The sequence below is a fragment of the Balaenoptera physalus genome (genome assembly GCF_965194825.1).
Source record: "Balaenoptera physalus genome assembly, chromosome: 1".
Classification (NCBI taxonomy): Eukaryota; Metazoa; Chordata; class Mammalia; order Artiodactyla; family Balaenopteridae; genus Balaenoptera; species Balaenoptera physalus.
The window spans coordinates 82,465,639-82,486,982 of record NC_138882.1 but is presented as its reverse complement, the minus strand read 5'-3'; the positions used below and the strand labels follow the sequence as shown (position 1 = coordinate 82,486,982).

The following is a 21,344-nucleotide window of genomic DNA, read 5'->3' as shown; positions in this document are numbered from 1 at the left end:
CCTTTGAGACTAATTTTGCACCCCCCGCCCCCAGCTCCCCACCCCTTCCCTCCTCCTTCCCTCTGGACCAGGGCTCCCTTTAGCTCCTTTCTCACCGGCTGAAGACATTGAGTTCCTTGTCTAGGGAGCTGGGGGGTTGATGGGAGGGGGTGCCAGTGGAATGGAGGGGGGGGTCTCTCCAACTCTGGGACGTGTCCAGCAATCCAAACCTGTCCTTCCTTTGTTCCTACAAATCTCTTCATACTGTCACCACCCTCTGGAGTCTGCCTTTCTCCCAGTAACCAAGGGACTGGGGAGGAAGGGAGGAGGACCCTGAACTCACTCCACCCCTCAATTCCAGAGAAAGGAGGGAGGGGGAGAAAGGCAGAAAAAAATTTAATCCCCCCCTCATTAGCCAGAAAGGAAGCTAAAGGGGATAATTATAATTAAAAGCAGACAGCTGTGGATTGCGTCTTTTATGTTCCTCCAGGCTTCCTCCCCACTTCTGCCACTATCACCCCAAAATCTGCACAGCTCCATGAGCATCTTCCCCTTGGCTTCCTGAGAGTGGGAGCGTGCTAAGAGAGTGAGGCATGGGGGCAGATTTGGGGAAGGGGACTGCACTTCCTCTCCCATAGTCAGCATTTTCTTAAACATCTCAAAAGGCCTAGGACATCTTAGAGATGTAGAGATATCTTTTCCTATTCCCCAACCTGTACCCCAAAGCAAGGCCCTGTAGGAGGGGGGCATTCAGGAGATAACTAATTCAATAATTTGGGGAAATCTTTGATTTTCCTAATAAAATAGTAATAACTTATTCATAATGATACTAATTCTAAGAATTTAAATATAACCTAGAATGTTTTCTCATTCAGGCTTCTCTTTCCTCCTCCCTTGGAGTGGCCTTAAAACATAGGAGGGGTAACTAAAAGCCGAAATAGCTAGGATCTGTAAGGGAGAGTGTTATATCAAAGAAAGGCTCATAGATTTAGAGTACACAGAAATGCACACAGATACATACGTATACTCGATAATTTTCAGGGTGGTGTGGCTAGGCCTAGCTCTGCTATCCTATGTATTTATAGAACTTGATCATAGGCCAGAACAGCAGGGTAATTATAACAATATTAGCATATATGCAAATCAGGTAACCTATATACACTGAATGGAAGCAGATTATTATTTATTTCTCTCCCCCCACCCCCCACCCCCCACCCCCGCTCCTTCCCTGGTATCAGCTCTGGCTTCTCAGAGCTGCACACCAGCAATTATCTGACATTATAAGAGGGGGTTGTAGCCCTGGAGGAGGGGGCTGAGGGGAGTAGGACAAGAAAAAAAAACCTACAGGCGGGTTTTATCTCATTTTACTCAATGTTATTCTGGGAAGCCTAGGGAGGGGCTCAGTGAGAACCCTTTGAATTAACAAAGGGAGGGGGTACGGAGAGACAGAGACCTGAGAACAGAGACAGATGAAGTCAGAAAAGCTGCGAAGCAGTGACAGAAATGGAGAGAGACAGATCCACAGTTCAAGGGAGTAGAGAAGCCAGAGACAGAGTCGTGAACTCACACAGAGAGAGGCACGAAGAATCCAGATCTGGAGAGAAAACAAAGATCTGGAGGCGGGAGGGACGAGCTTTCCAGGTTCACTCAGGCTGGGCTTGGGGCAGCCCGAGGACGGAGGCCTTCCCCAGTCCTCTGCTGGCTCCAGAGCCCAACCCACATTACCAAGTCCTTTGCCCTCTTTCCACCACCTAGTAAATGGTCAAGGGGCCCCAGCAGAGGCTTTTGGCACATCATTTATTCTAACAACCACAGGATAAGCATAAATCGCATGAAGGAAGTCCGACTCTCCAACTTCCTTTCTCCCACCAGGGCTGGGCCGGGAACCCCTCCTCTCCTCTCAGGGGTTGTCTCACTCTCTGGCTCCCCAGCTAGATCTCCACGGGGTGCATGGGTCTCTAAGGAGTCAGCCATACCACTCCCTCCCTTTTCCTGTTCTATCCTTCTTTTACTCAGACACTATTTATACCAGATCCAAGATTGGGAAGTGGGACCCTGACAGTTTTCATTGCTTTTCCATCATATTGTTCCCAGTGCTTGCCCTACTGAGTTGGGTACCTCTTCCTCTGCCTTGCGGGGTGGGATTCTGCTAGCCCACGGCAGCCATGGACCAGTGACTGGGATTTCAGAGCCTCACCTATATCCTTCCCTCCACTCCACTCAGAAGAAGCCTCCAGCCCCCAGGTGAATTAAGGAAGTATCTCTGTTTGGCCCCAAAACCCGTTTTATGTCCCTAGATATTCTTGTGTCTCCATCATGTTTCAAATGCCTTTCTCCAGGTACCACTTGCAATGTGGCAATCTAACTGTCTGTTTCAAAAAAAAACCTTTGCCCACCTGAGGCAAACTTCGAAGAAGGCAATATAGGGAAGGGGGGATTACCGAAACTGTGGCAGGGTCCAAGGGCCAAAATGCCTGCTCTTAAGTGATATAATGAAGAAGAGGAAGGGTCTCTGAGAGAAACGAGACAGAGACAGACACCCAAAGAGAGAGCAGCCACAAGACTGAAAGGAAACAAAATTTCAAGGCTCTACTTAGATTTTTACACAAAAATGAAAATGTGCTGTCTCATAAATCTATATAGACCAGCAAGATGGATAGGCTTTATCACCAATGACCTCTGCATCTACGATACGCATTTGTTTTTGTATCTCCTCTTGCATCTGGCTGTGTTTCTCTGTGGCCATGTAATACAGAATAGTAAAAGAATTGAAGAGGCAGCGAGAGAAACACAGACAAACGGAGCAGAGAGAGAAACTGAGAGAGGCAGAGACCGACCCAGAGACAGCGACCTGCAAGAGTGAAAGAAAAAGGTGCTAAGAGGCACCAGAAAGCCAGTCAAGGACAGGGCAGATCCAGAGACTGACAGCCAGCCAGCCCCAAGGGCCACGCTTTCCATTCTCTATCCCACGTTAGAGACCTGGGATGTGGCCCTCAATTCTGCGTGTTTCTCCCCCAGGCTCAGCCCAGAAATTGGTGAGTAGATTTGCAGCTTCATCAGGCACATCCCTCTGTGTGCATCTGGAGTCGTTTGGACAATGGATCAAATCCCTCCCCGGGGCTGCCCCTTAGACACCCATCTCCATGCAGCCTGGCATTCTATGAGTGGGACTCACCTGCCTGTGTTTCTCTTTTGCGCTAGGCACTTTCCTGCTGCTGTGGCTCTCCTGTTACAATAACTGAGCTCTAAAACCATAGAGCTCTGTGTGTGCACCTAAATATCTCTTATCTTCTCTCCTACAAAATTAATTTCTCTGGCAATCCAATTGGACATCTGTAACTGCACATTGCCCAGTGTGGTTCTCAGAGCTGTCCGTGTGTAGAGAGGGTTTGTGTATGGCATGAACAGGTTTATGTTTTTATCCAGCACAGTCTATGTGCACCGGCACCTGCCTGCGGTCAGGCCCCACCATCGGCCAGGCGTGTCTGGCCATCACTGGTGCTGCTACAGCCCAGGGCACCTTCCAAACCCAGGACTTCTGGGGTGCAATTCAGATAGTTTTTTACCCCAAAGTTCCCCCCTAAAGCTGCCAAAATCTCCCCTTTTGATGGGCTGATAATATGTCAGATACATCTGATTCTCCCACAAACCAGTCTTTCACCAAAGAGCTCCCATGGCACCAAATAATCACGGTCGCCCTGGAAAGGAGACAGACCTTGCCACAGAGGCTTGGTCTAGCATGCTAGCTTGATGACGATATCAGTGAGCTGGAGAGAGATTTTCTACTTGACATCTCCCTAGTTGTGTATTGGTACCTATATTTGTATACATATGTTACTTTTATTCTTGGAACCATATACATCTCCTCTGCTCGTTTTCACAAAAATAATGGTCTCCATGTGGGCACCTGGCCAAACACCGGCACTGTGTGGGATACATGTGGCACGGAATACATACTGGCACACATATCGCATGCCTGCTTTATACTCTAACACAGTGCCATTTTCTTGGTGCAGTGCCCGCTTCTGTCTGCTTCACAGAGGGTTCTTTAGGTCTGATGCTCATTTCTGGGGCTCAGGCTCTGGGGTCTGGGCTGGATCCCTCAGCTAAAAATGCAGCCAGTATTCCCCACCTTGGAGCCCCTACAGCCTTAGTCCAGGCAGAGCTACTGAACTCTGGGTGTCTGTGTATATGGCTACTGCTGTGCCTGCTGGTGACACCAGGCAGCTTCCCTCCCCGCTGCCGGGAGCTCTCCCCAGGGTCACCACTGGGATGGGTTGAGTAGTCAGCACTGAAACCCCCCTGAGCGGCAGTGTGTGCACAAGTAGGTTTGTGTGTCTCTGCCTCATGTCTACACGCAGTGCGCAGTCATGTGTGTGCTGGTTGGTGTATGTGTACTATGATCACATATATGTCCATATGACCGTATGACACTCGTGACTGGTGTGTGTGTGTGTGTGTGTAGTTTGGGGCTGTATGTGTGACATTTGTTGATCTCGGTGTTTGTGTTTGTCGCTGTGCGCTGTGCTTGCGCAGCGCACGCCCTTGAGTTGGGTGTGAGCCTCGGTGTCTTTGTGGCTCGTGGACCATGGTCTGCGGGCCCCTGAATCCCAGTGTGTGTGGACCTGTGGCTTCTATGTGTGAACTGCGGGTGCCCGGGCCCGGCCAAAGCCAGGCAGGAGCGCGCCCGTGCGGCCCCAGCCGGCGCCCCTGCCTCTCCTCCGCGCTTTCGCCGGCAGCAGCGGTTCCGGCTCCCGCTTACGACAAAGTCCAAGCTCCGCAGCGGCACGGGGCGCGGACTCGCCGGGCGGCGCCGAGGGGGCTCCGGGTGGGAAGGGCGAGGCGTGGGGGACACTCGCTTCCTCCCCAGGGCGGGACGACCGCGGACGCCTCCGACGCGGGAGCCGCAGGGCTGCGGGCGCCCAGGAGAGGAAATGAAAGCACGAGAAGAGCCGAGGAGAGAAGTGAGCAGAAGAAAATAGAGAATCGGAAAGAGAGAAAAGGGAAAAACAAAATCTATTTGAAAAGAAATAACACATTAAAACAAACGAGATAAAATAACACTAAATGAAATAAAAAGGAAACATACCAAAGGCATTTAAAATGTTAAACTAAATTATAGAAACGGCAAGGAAACAAAATGGAAAAGAAACGACTCCAAGACGCCCGAGGGGAAAGGGGGCCTAGAAGGGGCGAGTCGGCGTTTGAGAGCTTTGGGGATCCGGGCGCCTGCGCTCGGCCCAAGCCAAGCCCCCGGGGCCTCCTCTGCTCGTCCGCCCGCTCCCCGGACCCGGGTCCGGCGAAAAGCCCCGCTGGAGGGTCTGTTAGTCCCGACTCGCCCCGCCAGCAGCGATGGCACAGAGGACCACCTCTGCCCCCCACCTCCGCTACTGAACTCACTCCCGGGGAAAATAAAACCAAGAATGATCCTCCTATCCCCCCCTATATCCCTCGACTGTCAGGGTCAGTTCTCCCCAAGGTTCATGTTCTTGGCCGCGAGGCCCTTGTAGGCGCTTCTCTGGGTTCGTGGTGCCAAGCGGAGCCACGGGAAAACCGGCCTGTTGACAGCGTGGGGTTTGGGGGGCGCGGCGGCGCCCACTCCCTGCTGGCAGCTCAGGGCCCCAGCCCCAGACAGGAAGTCCCGGACTGTGGTGCGGGGCCAGGGGGGTGAGTAATTGATAACCAGGAGCAGCTAGGGTGTCAGGGGAGCCTGGCAAGATGAGGAGAAGGAAGATGAGAGAGACAGAGGAGAAAAGAGGGGGCCAAGAACGCGGTGGATAAGAGAGGAAGAAACGCTGGAGAAAAGGAAACATAGAGATAAAGGGGAAAAGGAAGACGGAGAAAGGTGGTGGAAGGGCAGCCGAGCCCCTCAAGGAGTTTGGCCGGAGGCACTGATATCCTCTCTCCCTGAAGCACCGCTGGGGGCCCTTGACCTTATCTTCCAAAGCTGCTGAATTCTGCCCTTAGACCCTGGGCTTCCGGTAGCGGATGAGGAGACCATAACATGGTAGCCTGCAACAGACTTCAGAGAATTAGGAACATGTAGACTCCGCTGAACATGTCTGTGGCTGTCAGAAGCAGAGAAAGGTGATAGAGAGAGTGTGAGGCGGTGGGGAAGCTCTAACATCTTAGGGCACAGAGAAGGTGCCTAAGATATGCACCCAGCAAGCTGAAGTCCTCCAGATAAAGGTGCCGAGCCATTTCTGGAATCACAGCCACCAAGAGGCTTGGCTGAGTTCAGAGCTCACCCATAAGCGCCAGCTGACTCAGTGGCCATTTTACTCTCAGAACACCTGAATAAATACCTACCCTAGTCTCTCTCCTGGCCCCCGTATCCACGGACTGGTGGGGAACAGGCTGCTAGGACCAACTATGTGGCCTTGGCCAAATTATTTCCTCCTTTATAAAAGGAGAGTCTGGGGCTAGGAGTCACCAGTCCTTCCAGTGGAAAGATGATCAGAGCCAGGAAGGAATGAGACCAACCCAGGTTTGGCGAGTCAGTCAGTCTCACCCCAGAACATTTTGGACTTCATCAGTAAACATACTGTGTATTAATTTTCAGCAGGGTGCGGGCCAACCTGAGAGAAAGGCACCAGCTGTGGGGATGGGAGGTGAGGAGTAGCCTCCTTCTGTGGAAGAAACCCAGAACAGGGAGCAAGAGGACTTCCCAGGAGGGTGAATAACCAGGCGGGGTGCTCTGGGCAGAGGATGACATAAGGCCAGACAGCTTGATGGAAGAGCAAGGTGTTGGGAAGAGCACAGTCTGCAGTGGCAGCCCTGCCACTTAGCTGGCTGTGTGACTCTAAGCCAGTTACCTAAACTCTCTGAGGCTCTGTTCTGAACAGGTAAAATGCAGGAGAGGAAACATACTTCCTTGGGTTGTGAACTCAGTGCATTAATGCACCCAGTGTGTACCTGTTTGGCCCCTCATAGACACTCAAGAAATAGTAAGTTTCTTCCAGTCCAGGATTGTTATGTCAACTGTTTGATTTTCATATTTGCTGGGAGAAATTTCCATATTTGCTGGGGGGAAGGGGGGCTTGGGAGGTGAGGAATGGCTGTAGCTTGCTGCCTCTTCACTCTGCCTTCTTGTTTTAACCAGTCTACAAATCCTTGTGTCAGCCTCAAATTATCCCAAATAGACAAATACACACACAACAAAGTGTCACTCTTTTAAAAAATGATACTAAAATAAAATAAAACATACCTCAGTACACTGAAATAGCCTGAAACAAAATGCTGTACAAGTGGAATTCCTCCTGGAACCCTCACCAGTCAACTGTTACATCTCTTAGAGTTGAATATACTCAAAAGTGTTGGAATTTTTACTTAGAACTGAATAATTTGTGCTGCCTTTCTATCTGCCCCTCCCCACCACCAACTTTCCTTATTTACATGCTTATTTTAAAAGAACTGTGGAGAGTCTATGTATGGAAAAATGCATATTTGACTATTTGTGTTTTGGTTTTTAATCCCCCAAGTTAAATCTATAAATCTGATACAATTCCAAGCAGATATCTGTTCAAGAATGGTTGTAACAATAAAGTTTTGGAAATTACTTAAATACTGAAATAAATAAAATGTTGTGCAGTAGTTAAAATAAAGATTTAGACATATTTATCAACACGAGTAGATCTCACAGTATAATGAAATCAAGTTTCAGTCCTAGTTCTGTCACTTACTGAAGTAGGTGACCTTAGGCTTTCCAGTTTTTCGATTTCAATTTTCCTCACTTAGTTGTGAGGAACTACAAATAACTTACACACAACACACTACAAATAACTTATATGACCCTACCTACTGCACCACACCTCATACTGAATGCGTCTCCCGTAAGCCTCCAACTCAGAGGCCCAGAGTCTCCTCCAGATGGAGGGGATCCTAGGTCTGGAGGCACTTGGGCTCTGGGGGGATTGAGGTGAGTTAAAAGGATGAAGGGTTGGGCAGAGTGGCTCATTATCACCTTACCTCCCCTTTCACATTTCTCCCTGCCCATTCCCCCTCCTCTTGGCTCTTTCTCTGCCTGGCTTTCAAGTCTATGGAGAGTGGAGGGAGTCCCAGTGGAGGGAGTGGGAAATGGTGAGATTCCACTGGGAGGGTTATCATTTGGATTCTAAGAAGAATTTTCTGACCTCCCAAGGCAGGAGACCCAATATCTTTCCCCAAAGAAGAGTTCCTGGGAATGGAAAGTGTTGGAGGCAGAGGCCGTTAGTGAAGACACCCCAGCACACCCAGGAGAGGGAGGAGGGAAAAGAAGAAAAAAAAAGGCTCTGAGAGGGCACTGGGAGAATTCTTATTTCTGTGCTCTCTCAAGTGGAGAGGGGCTTCCATCGCCCAGCTAACGAACTTCCTCCCAAATTCTCTGTGCAAGATTTGGCTGCTCCCGGAGGGGGGTCCTTTCTAACAAGGTGCCCCCGGGCCCTGCCCCTCCCTCCCCAGGAGCTGAAGCCGCCAAAGGTTCCTGGAATATAATGGATCATTTTCCAATTTACCAGGGTCTTAGAGATTACGCCGCTAATCCCATCAAAGACCATCTGCTTACATTGTCCCTCCTGAGCCAAAATAAATAGATCCTTTACTCTCTCCACTTCAGCTCCTCTGGGGTATTGTAGCGGGAGAAAGTTCGACAAGGCCCATCCCATTTCCCCCTCCCTCCTGCTGCGCGCTGGACAGAAAAGGAGAAAACAAACTTAGCTTGTCTGAGGTGTGAAAGGTCACTTATGCTCCTGACCTGCATTCTTCTCGGGAGCCTGCGACGATGGGAATCGGGGAGAGGGGCGGGCCCAGGGCTCTGGGGGTCTCTGAGGATCAGCCCCCTGTGGAGGTGTGGGACAGCCTGTTCTGTGCCCCACTGGCCTGCTGTCTCAGCTCTGAGGCCACCTTGCCCCGGCCCACTTTTGGTCTCTCTTTCTCTCTAGTCTCTTCAAGTTTCTCCCACCTGTGACTGTTGGGAAATAATTATTGAAATCTAACTTTCATCCCTCCCTTGGCGGAACTGTGGGGAAAAGGACAGGAAAATCCACAGGAGCACTAATTTAATTCCATCTAAAAGTCATTTCTTCTATAGGCTTTTCACATTTATTCTCTTCTTTGTTATTACTCTGTGGCCAAAAGGGGCTTCATAAATGGTGGAGGGAGAGGCTTAGGAGGAGCCTCACGGGAAGTTTATGGCTGAACCAGGAGGAATATGTATGTGCAAATCGGCTCCAGGAATTAGATCATGCAAGTTATTTATTAAAAGGTGATAAGTGCCATAGAAAATAAATGAAATATAAAACAGGGTAAGAGAGTGAGGGATGGGGCCTCACTGAGAAGGTGGCATTTGAACAAAGACTTGCAGAAGATGAGAGAATTATTCAAGAGGAAATCAGGAGAGAGTTCCACACACAAAGAATAGCCAGTCTCTTCCCACAGTTTCCTGTGTCTTGGCCACTTCTAACCCATTCTGTCTCTCAACCATTATTTTTAGCTGTTTTCTGACCTGCTCAAGAACCTAAAGGGGCTCCCAGCAGCCTGCTTTATCATCTCCAGGACAATCTGCAGAGGCAGGCCTCCCCAGCTCGGCCAACAATTAACTGCCTGTTTGGGGCGACTGCCCCAAACACACTTGGTCTCCAGAAGGGGCACATGTTTTACTTTAGAAAAGCAGCATAGTGACAGAAATAACACAGACATTGGAGTCAGGACGATCTCAGTTTGAATCATTCCAGCTCTGCTGCTTACCAGCTAGGTGATCTTGGGTCTGGATCCTCAACTCTCTGACTCTCCATTTTCCTCATTTGTAAAACAGAGGTAATGCCTACCTCACAGGACTGCTGTGAAAAATCAATGAGGTAATACACAGTTCCTGGCGGGTGTTCTATACAAAACACCATGCAAGACAGAGCAGGGACTGTGCCCCAACACCATAGAGAAGTTAGAAAGCCTTTGCTCAAGAAATTTAACAGCAGTGTGTAAAGCATTTGCACATATAGGGACACAATGTTAATTTCCCAGTTATAAGATTTGTTCATTTGGCAAACGTGGCTGGATACTTCTATATACAAAGCACTAAGAGACACAAAAGGGAATGAGGCATATGCCCTGGTTAAAGAGTGAAGACAAGGACACAGATTACTGACGTACATAGCAGGACATGATATGTGCTCAGAAAACCAGATAGAAATTCTAAGGGGAGAGCAAGAGATCCTTTTTAAAAAATTTTTTATTTTATTTATTTTTGGCTGCGTTGGGTCTTCGTTGTTGCACGCAAGCTTTCTCTAGTTGTAGCGAGCAGGGGCTACGCTTCCTTGCAGTGCGTGCGCAGGCTTCTCATTGCGGTGGCTTCCCTTGTTGCGGAGCACGGGCTCTAGGCACGCAGGCTTCAGTAGTTGTGGCGCATGGGCTCAGTAGTTGTGGGCTTATGGGCTCTAGAGTGCAGGCTCAGTAGCTGTGGTGCATGGGCTTAGTTGCTCCGTGGCATGTGGGATCTTTCCAGACCAGGGCTCGAACCCGTGTCCCCTGCATTGGCAGGCGGATTCTTAAACACTGCGCCACAAGCGAAGCCCAAGAGATAATATTCAATTGGCATAATGTGGAATCAGGAAGATTTCATTAAGGGGGTGGCATGAGCTGGGTGGGCCTTGAAGGATGAATAGGACCTGAACATGCAGAATGTAGGGAAAGGAGAGAATGGGAGAGACCATGTTTCACGATAATGCATATCAGTAAGACTTGAACATTTAGGTAATCATAAGCTCATTATGAACCGATACCATCATGTAACTGCTTAAAGCTAACGTGGTCTTTGGCTTTATGAGGGGAAGAATCACATCCAGATCAAGAAAGATGAAGAATGTTACTGTTCTTTGAACTGGCTTCATCTGAAGTGAGATACTAACATATAAGATAGCACTGAGAAGAGGATTAGCTAAAAACAGGGGGCTCTGTGATACATAAGGGGTATGACAATGGGCGGGTTACTTCACCTGTCTCATCTTCTGTTTCCTTATTAGTAAGTAAGGTGAGAATGACATTGGCTGCACAGTAAGTGAGGATTAAATGAGATTATATGAAAAGACCCACTAAAGTGACTGGCACATGGAAAATACAAGACATGATATCTGTTTTTAACTTTTAACTTTCAATGGGCCATCATGTAGAAGAGGGGCAGACTAGGGATTGACATATATACACTAATATGTATAACTAATAAGAACCCGTTGTATAGCACAGGGAACTCCACTTCGCTATACAGTAGAAACTAACACAACATTGTCAAACAACTGTACCCCAATAAAAAAAAAAGTAAAGAAAGAAAAGGGACAGACTATTAGTGCAGGAGAAAAACAAATACCACATGCTAACGCACATATATGGAATCTAAAAAAACGGTACTGATGAACCTAGTGGCAGGGCGGGAATAAAGACGCAGACGTAGAGAACGGACTTGAGGACACAGTGGCGGGGGGGTGGGGAAGGGGAAGCTGGGGCGAAGTGAGAGAGTAGCACTGACATATATACACTACCAAATGTAAAATGGATGGCTAGTAGGAAGCTGCTGCATAGCACAGGGAGATCAGCTCGGTGCTTTGTGACGACCTAGAGGGGTGGGATAGGGAGGGTGGGAGGGAGGCTCAAGAGGGAGGGTATATGGGGATATATGTACACGTATAGCTGATTCACTTTGTTGTACAGCAGAAACTAGTACAACATTGTAAAGCAATTATACTCCAGTAAAGATATAAAAAAAATAGTGCAGGAGAAGAATCGGTGAATAGAAATAAGGAAGCAGATTAGGGTTGGCATGAAGAAGAGTGTATAAATGGCCAGAAAAGACCAAATATAGAGAACGTTTTGTTAATAATGGTCACCCATCAAAGACATAGCGGAAGGAATTTCTGATTTGGGTAAGGGATTGAAGTAGCTGTTTCAAACATTCCTTCCAATGCCAAGATTCTGACACAAAGCAGTGGATGTGTCAGCTTAAAGTGAAAACTATAAGCTTCCTTGAAAGTTCCACGAAGGCAGGAATCATGCCCGTTTGGTTCATTTCTCTATCAAGTGCCCAGAAGAGTATAACAGGCATTTGATAAATAATTTGTTGAATGAATGAATAAATGAGTGTTCTGTTTCAAGTGCTTTATATGCATTATTACAAAGACAGTAAGTGTTACAATTCAAAGGGAAAGCATGGGAAGAAGTGAGGTCTGGAAGAGACAGGGAGAATCAAGGAGTCATAGCCCATAGACAGAGAAAACAGGGTAAGATGGTGCTATTTGTTCTACTGTGCTAAAGGAAATTTGGAGGGGCATCACTGGGCTGCACATCCATGGATGGCTGCTAAAATAGGATGTTGAACAGAGCAACAGGAGAAATGGAAATGATCTAGAAAGGGGAATTTTGTCTTAGAGTTACAAAACCAAGCAGAGTGAAACTAAGGAGAAGGCAGCATCTTTCCACTGGGATGATGTTCACGACACAGAAGACTGGCGTTATAGTGGCAAAGGTGGTATGATCAACTCCCTGCTTTGTACCACAGTAGCTTTTGAGGATTTCCTGGCTGAGATGGGGGTTTACTCGATGGCCCCTGGCTTTTGGCAGAGCCTTCTTTCCTGTAGCAAAGAACCAATACTTGATGGGAGGATAAAATGAAGAGTTTCCATTAACTACACTCCTGATTTCTGCTTTGCTTTTGCTTTGCTGAGAAATGCTATGGGCTCTCTATCTATGGAGACATTGGAGGAGACATGTCTTTGGTGTCCTGAGGCAGGAATGGGTGAGGCACTAACTTCCTCAGAGTACCATTATTTGATTTAAAAAAAAGAAAAAAAAAAAAAAGATTCCTGCCACAGTTCTTTTCCCAATCAGTCTAGATTGGGAGTCCTATCTGAATGCCTCCTTAACCTAATCCAGATTTCTCATGCAGTGTTCTGAATTTTCCTTTTTTTTTTTAATGCCCTTTTGAAAGCTGGAACACTCCAACCCCAGGGGCTATTTGAAAACGACCCTAGGAAATATGATTTGGTTCCCCTCAGATTTTTCTCTTTCCTGTCTGCATCTTTACCATTAGAGAGTGTCATCCTTTGAAAGAATGTAGGTAAAGAAAGGGAAAAGGTGCTTAAAGTCAGCGGAATACAGATGAGGTGCCACGTCTCATCTCTTGGTTTCTTGCCTTGTGCTGCCACCTAGTGTCCCAAAACCTTAAATACCTTACCCTACGGAGGGACCACAGTTGATTCGTTCATGCAGATTCATTTATACATTCATTCTTTTTTTGTTTTCGGGTTTTTGTTGTTGTTGTTTGTTTTTGTTTTTGTTTTTGGCTGCACCGCGCGTCTTGCGGGATCCTAATTCCCCAACCAGGGATAGAACCTGGGCCCCCAGCAGCTGGAAGCACAGAGTCCTAACCTCTGGACCGCCAGGGAAGTCCCAATACATTCATTCATTTTTTTTTTTAACTTTAAAATTTTATTTATTTATTTATGTTTGGCTGCATTGGGTCTTCGTTGCTGCGTGCGGGCTTTCTCTAGTTGCGGAGATCAGGGGCTACTCTTTGTTGCGGTGCGCGAGCTTCTCATTGTGGTGGCTTCTGTTGTTGCAGAGCACAGGCTCTAGGCACGCGGGCTTCAGTAGTTGTGGCACACGGGCTCGGTAGCTGTGGCTCGTGGGCTCTAGATCACAGGCTCACTAGTTGTGCATGGGCTTAGTTGCTCCGCGGCATGTGGGATCTTCCCGGACCAGGGCTCGAACCCGTGTCCCCTGCATTGGCAGACAGATTCTTAACCACTGCGCCACCAGGGAAGTCCTACATTCATTCTTTTATTCACTGATGCCCTTAACCTTTTAGCAAAAATATGCTAAGCCTTCCCTCTGGCCAATTATGGAGCAAGTCACCCCATCCCTCTGTTCGTTTCTAGGTACCCCTGCTTTCATGCTGCTCTAGACAATTCCCTCTCTGCCCTTTTCTCCCTGTTAAAAGAGGCTCCAGCCTTTCAACCTCTTGCTATGGTTGAAACTCATTCCTTTTTGTTAGCAGAGGTAGAGAAGCTGTGCTCTGTATTCCCTTCCTGACCATCAGTTTCCAACTTGAGGCACAGGGTTGATGGGAATGAAGAGCATAGACCGCAAAGACAGTGGAAGGGAGCAATGACACAGTATGAGATTAGACAAAGGTATAAGCTTTGTGGCATGTTATAGTTAATAAATAGTGTCAACATATGTCAGGATATTTAAGTTTTATAGCAACCTAGTGAGGCTCACAGGGCAGGTATTAGTATCATCATTTCACAGGTGAGGAAACGGATGCTAAAGAAAGTCAAGCAGTTAGCTAATCAGTGGCAAAGCTGGGTAAGTCACAGGTCTCCTGGCTCTCATCCAGGGTTCATTCCTTTAGAGCAGGCTGTCTGAAAGAAGAGAATAGAAATGTAGAACTAGAGAGCCCCATGTATGCCTGGAGGAGGAGGGGACAGGGAGATGGAAGTGGTGGCATCGCAAAATAGCACACTACCGAGCAACATGCCCTAGAGGGGAGCATATGTGGCCAGGAGACTCAAGCAAGCTTTTTCCTGCGGGAGAGTTGGAACTCCTCCTTTGGCACAAATGCTCCTCCTGGTGGCCATGCAAGGCTATGGCAGTATCCTCCACCACACAGGAGGAGAGTGAGGAGAGAGGAAGGAGAGGGGCTGAACGGGCTGACCTGGGCTGGGAAGAGAAGCTGGGAAGTAGAGTCATTTAATCTACACTGATGTGGATTTCCAGAAAGGCAGGCACATGCATACTAACGTATAAATAGATAAAACCTATTTTGAATGTATTTTATAATTCCTACTGTTACTATAACACCTAACATTTATTAAACACTTAATCTTTGCTAGGCACTATTCTAAGGGCTTTACTTTCATTATATTGACTCCTCACAACTCTACGAGGTAAGTACTCACAGAGACTCCAAGAGGTTAAGCAATATGTTCTGAGTCATACTAGTAAGTGGTGGGACCTGGGCTGACTCCAAAGCCTGGAACACTGCTTCCCTCTACCCAACACTCGGAATAGAACTGACTGTGTAAAAGTAGGCAAATTTTATTTTTGTCGGAATCCAATGGGAGAAAATAATCTCTCTTCCTAGGGGTATCTCTGATCTATTCCAGTTTCCAGGAATGACTCCCTCCTACAAGGCCACTCAGTCTAGAAACACAGCACAACACCTCACCTGACAGAGCCTGGAATGTGGAAGTTGAAGGATTAACAAGAATGGACCAAATGTTTATTTGATTGGTTCAGATCAGCCAAACTAAAATTTAACACACAGCGCATGACTGCTTTGGACACTGCCTAGTGGGGGACGGGGGGAGGGGTGTGCGGGGGCGGGGTTAAGGTGAGAGGAACAAAGATAGCTAAGAAATAGTCCATATCCTTTGAGAATATAAGAGACTAGTTGGGAAGACAAACATTTACAAAAATATCTCTGAGACCAGGAAAAATATGACAAAGAAAAGCAAAAATACTAAGAGTCGGGGTTGGAAGAGGTAGAACTAAACTGTCCCTTAGAGGATTTGAAGGGGTTTTAGGTAGGAGGTGGCATCTGAATTGGGCTTTAAGTGTGGGTAGGATTTCAACAGACACATATGGGAGGGGGGGTTAGATAAGGAAGAAAAGGAATTAAAGAGGGAAGCAATAGCAAGAACAAAGACTGGGTTAGGAGTGCAGGGCATGTTGAAGGCTCATGTTCTTGGCTAGATGGAATATAAGTCCACAAAGGGCACCTGCAGGATGAAAGGCTGGCATTAGAGGGTGGAGAGCCTTGGATGCCAAGCTAAAGGCTTAGAACTTCATTCAGCACCAAGAGCAATTTCGGATTTTTACTTACAAGGAGTGATATGTTTAAAACTATGCTTTAGAATGAAATCTGTCAGTGATAGTTGAAGAGGGTTTGCTAATTTCTAGGCAAAAAGAACAAAGGCTGACTGAAGGAGGTGGTGGGCAGATAAAGAAGGGGCAGATGTACAGTGAACACGCAGAGATTCAGGGGACCTGGAAACTGGCTGGATATGGTAGAGGAGCAGGAAGAAATTATGTGGTGAAATACCACACAGAGGCTTTAGCACTAACTAGACTCATGAATACCACCACTTTCTAGTAGTCTCCTCATCTATAACAACGGGAATAGTAAATCAACTTTACACAATTATTGTAAGAGGATTGGATTTGACAGTGTCTGGAAAGAACCTGGCATATAGCAGGTACTCAATACCTGGTAACTATTAGATTATGATTTTGAACATGATCATTAAAAGTATGGTGACAGCATTAACTGAAATGGGAAACATGGTGGGAGAGCAGATTTTTCTGTGTGGGGAGGGGAAGGGGTGGTTGGCTCACGAATTCAATACGGGACTTGTGGAATCTGAGGAGTTACATCCAGGTAGAGCTGTCTAACAGGTAACTATCTCATTTGGGTCTGGAATTCAAGAGAGAGGCTGTGAGTCATCAATGTAAAGAAGATCACTGAAGCCACAGAAGTAGGTGAGAAAACCCAAAGAAAGAGGGGAGAGATGAGATGAGGGTTGAGGCACACAAACATTTAGAGGGCATGAAGAATTACCGACGTTCTCTTGAAGCGGAAAACCGGGAGAAGGCAGAGCCACACAGCCAGAAGAAGACGGCCTCAGGATGGAGGCCATGGTTCTGTGTCACAAGCTACTAAGACGTGAAGGAAGACAACAGAGACCAAGATTTTCAATACGGCTTTGAGACTGTTTGGAACCTCGAAGACTACAATTTCAGGAGAGAAAAGGGGCTGGAACACGTAATTCAAGGGGTGAGAGGTAAATGAGAGTCAATAGACACTTCTTGATTACTGTTTAGAAAAGTTTGATGATGAAAAAAGGAGAAAAGAAGGTAGAAGTTTGAGAAGGTAAAAAGGGTGATGGAACTCTTCTCTTGTATAGGAGAGATTTAACTATATTTGCTGGAAGAGGAAGGACATTAATACTCTATTAATGGAAGATACTACTCTAATAAGGCAAAGGTTCTAGGGGAGGAGGGAAGGGCAGGAGTGCTTCGGAAGGGTCAACCTTCAAGGAGGGAGAAGAACAACTTTTCAGAGACAGGAATTTAGGAAAAGAGGGAGATAAGAGAAAACACTAAAGAGTCACCAAAAACATATTTTGGAAGCTCATATAGAATAGTCTAGAAACCACTGTGCACGGAAGCAGCAAAAATCGGGCTAGAGGCTTAAAGAAAGGGCAGAAGATTGAGAATTATCTCTATGGGAAATTTGGTGTAACTTTCCCCTCGGCCTTTCAAGTGAGTTGTGTGTCCCAGGGGAGTTGTGAGAAGCAAAGGATAAACGATTTTGGGGAAAGACAGGGGCTGAGAGTTGGAGGGCCAAATATAATCTATTATATCAGCAAAATTTAAAGGTGTTAACATCCAATGTTGGCAGAAGTACAGGTAAATGAATGCTACCCATATACTTCTAGTACAATTTTTCTGGAAGGCCAACTTGGCAATATGTGTTAAAAGCTTTTCAAACGTGCATACTCTTTGGCTTTCCATTTTCAGTTCTAAGTATTCAGTCTAAGGAAATAAAACACGTACATGTATGTTCAGTGCTATTTATAATAGAAGAAAAGGAAACAAACAGAATTTTCAACGGGGCAGTAGAATATAGTACATGTGTAGGAGATAATACTATGCAGACACTAAAAATATAGAAAATCATTTACTGACATGATAAAATGATTATGACATTAGTAAGTGAAAAAGAAAACATAATACACAAAATATAAGTGTGTTCCCAGTCTTTTAAATGCCTATCTACCTACGCACACATTTGGAGAAAGAGAGAGAAGGAGAGGGAGAGAGAAAAAGAGAGAGATGAAGACATGTATCTGGCTTGGGCAACAGAGAAAGTATTGTGACCATTAGCTGTGATAAGCAATTTAGGAGAAATTACAGTTTCACTCCTGGAGATACTGAGTTTTTGTTCAGTTTAATCCGTAAAATGCCCCAGGGATATGTTATATAGGTAGCTGGATACATAGATCTGAAGCTCAAGAGAGAGATTTAAGCTACTGACATAGATTGGGAGTCATCAGCATTTACGTGCTTGCTTAAACCTCAGGACTAGATGACACTTCCCTGAAAAGGAGTAAAGAAGAAAGGGCAGCAAATACAGAACCCCCAGGAAACAATACACAGTGAGCAAAAGGAGTATAGCCAGTAAAGAATAATGTCTCTTAGATCACCAGCAATCTATAGTTCTGGTACACCACCCCATTACTGGAGACATGTAACCTTGCTTCCATCTGACTGAAAAAATCCACAGGAGCTCTCCTACACCACCTTTCATACCTCAAGGGTCTGTATATAATTATGACTTGTGCCTTTAACCCTGCTGTCTACTTCAGAGGAGGAGACTTCTCACTTCCTTGCAAAGGCCAACCAGTCTCTTCAACTGGCTGATTTCTCAACTCTCTCCCATCCCCTCTGATGATGCATGTTCAAGTGTTCCCTTTCTCGAGCATTTTCAGCATCTCCTATGTTGCTGGTTTTGTCCCCTTTACTTACAAACATGCCACGATTTTCTCAATCTTAGGAACTCCAACTGGCATTATTTCTCCAATATTTCCTGCTTGATTTTTCTTCCCTGTAGTGCCAAACTTCTCTGCATGATTTATATCCTGTCATCACTTCACAACTGCTTTCTTTATAAACCACAGCAATATGTTTACCAACTCCCTCTGTTGAAACTACCCTCTCAAAAGTTACCAACAATCTCCTTATCTTAAAATCTAATGGGTTTTATTTGGCCAACACAGTCTTTGATCTTTTTGCAAGTTTGATGATGCTGACCATCCTTCTTTCTTGAAAAGTTTCCAGTTTGGTTTAATAAACTTTGATGGAACACCTCTTAGTTAGGTGCAAAGGATAATACTTGATCTCTGAGGAGTTTAGCCCAGTTGGAGCAGTTCAGTGAATTTAGCAACAGAGACTTTTGCCCCGGTCAGAAAGGCTTCAGTGGAATGGTGAAGGCTGACCTTAGACTACAGTGAGTTGAAGAGTGAAGCCAACTTATAATGGGAAAAGATAGAATAGAAATAGCAAATGCAATTAATTCTGTTATGAAATTTGTTGGAGAAGGGAAAAAGAGATAAAACTTTCTAGAAAGTACCTAGAAGGGATTATAGGACAATGGAGCACTGGAGAGACTTAAACATGTTCTTAGACTGAAGGAAAGATGCAAGTAGAAAGGGAAAAGTTGAAAACAGAGGAGGGGGACTTCCCCGGTGGTGCAGTGGTTAAGAATCCACCTGCCAATGCAGGGGACACAGGTTCGATCCCTGGTCCGGGAAGATCCCACATGCTGCGGAGCAACTAAGCTTGCCATGCGTCTAGAGCCTGTGCTCTGCAACAAGAGAAGCCACCGCAATGAGAAGCCCACGCACCGCAACGAAGAGTAGCCCCCACTCGCCACAACTAGAAAAAGCCTGTGCGCAGCATAAATAAATAAATAAGAAAAAAAGAGGAAGGGAAGGGTATAACTGATGGGGCAAAGCCCTGGAAGTACCAAGAGGGTTGGGATTGGTATTATAGAACTGGTATGAACAGGAACAGGAACCTCTTCCACTAAAATTATACTTAAGCATGTATGATTTGAGGGTGGGAAAAGAGTTCCTCTTTGGTACTATATTAGAGAGGCTAAAGACTGTGGCCCAACACATCTGGCCTATAGATGTGTGTGTGTGTGTGTGTGTGTGTGTGTGTGTGTGTGTTTACCTGCATAGAGCTTTAAAAGAATCTGAATTGGTTCCCCACATTTAAAAATCATGAGATTTCAAACAAAAATCTGGATTTCCAGCTTCGTGTTAAAAACTAAAAGATGTGGCAACACAAGCATTGGTAACCAGAGACTGCTGACTTCTTTGGGTGGGCTGTGTCCTCTCCAGTCTCCACTGCTCCCTCATACTTACCACATGACCACTTCACTTATTTATGTTATCTGCCTGGCATCTGAATTTGTAACCCCTCCTATTATTATCTTTCCTACTTTTTTTTTTTTTTTGGCCATGCTGTGCAGCATGCGGGATCTTAGTTCCCCAACCAGGGATTGAACCCATACCCCCTGCATTGGGAACACAGAGTCTTAACCACTGGACCAGCAGGGAAGTCTCTCCTACTTCTGAGACTGATTTTTTTAAAAATTTAATTTATTTAATTTGTTTATTTTTGGCTGCATTGGGTCTTCGTTTCTGCACGTGGGCTTTCTCTAGTTGCAGCGAGCGGGGGCTACTCTTCGTTGTGGTGCTCAGGCTTCTCACTGCGGTGGCTTCTCCTGTGGAGCACAGGCTCTAGGCGTGCGGGCTCAGTAGTTGTGGCTCACAGGCTCTAGAGCGCAGGCTCAGTAGTTGTGGCGCACGGGCTTAGTTGCTCTGAAGCATGTGGGATCTTCCCCGACCAGGGCGCAAACCCATGTCCCCTGCATTGGCAGGCGGATTCTTAACCACTGTGCCACAAGGGAAGTCCTGAGACTGATTTTTATGTCACTTTCAATGGCTTCTCTTTCTTGTGTCGGATAACTGGGTGTTGCTTCTGTTCTCAATCTTCTTCTTCTACACGTTTTCCCTTCAAGAACTTGTTCAAGTTCAATCTATCACTTCTGTGCAGATTACCTGTAACTCAATATTACAAAATCTTTGAATATTGGAGTTGGAAAAGGAATTTAGAGATCGGATAGTTCAATCTTCCCAATCCATAGAACATAGTTGGATAACAGACTTCTATAATGCAAAAGAACTTTAAAGATGAACTAGCATAATTTACAAATAAGGACATTTAGGTCTCACAGAGATTAAACATCGCTCTCTACTTCACCACACAATTCTGTGCAATTCAAGACACATCTACTACTTTGTGCAAGACACCATGGGGGAATATAAACCTGAATTAGATAGGGTTCCTTCTCTCAAGGAACTCACTTCTAGCACAAGCACACGAAATAAAATGTGGTTACATCCTATAATGGAGAAAGAACATGACATTAATGGACAACCCAGGACAGCAAAGTTCCAATGATGGATATCTGCATATGTAACTATATGAGTAGATTTAACTAGATCTTGAGAAGAGGGTAGGGCACATGCTTCTTTTTATAGTTCTTGCTGTGTGTATATGTTCCTTAATATCTGAGAATATAAACTCAGATGGATTAAGTAACTTGTCCAAGGCGACTCTTTCAATTAAAGGCAAGGCCAGGTCTAGAAATCAGGTCTCCTAACTCAAACTCCAGTGTTCTTTCTCTTACATCTCAGTGTGTCTTCAGCCCTTATTTCTCCTGAGCACTATCCTGTATTATCAACTGTCTGCTAGGCATTTCTAAATGA

General features: G+C 46.1%; 1 protein-coding gene across 3 annotated transcripts in view; it reads right to left on the bottom strand.

The window, feature by feature from the left end:
- LOC309658594 (uncharacterized protein) overlaps positions 1 to 21,344 on the bottom strand; it is a 48,796-nt gene that overhangs the window by 25,855 nt on the left and 1,597 nt on the right. The window contains exon 1 of one of the 3 annotated variants that reach the window (XR_014262286.1): positions 3,155 to 4,245. The exons of 1 other annotated variant lie outside the window; for it this stretch is intronic. Coding sequence is in view for 1 of the 2 variants with exons in the window: in XM_082457435.1 (XP_082313561.1) it covers positions 3,155 to 3,234 (80 nt within the window). In the remaining variant the exon portion in view is untranslated. Of the gene's footprint in view, positions 1 to 3,154; positions 4,246 to 21,344 lie in introns of those variants that run through there. One more of the 3 variants, XM_082457435.1, reaches the window with a different exon arrangement.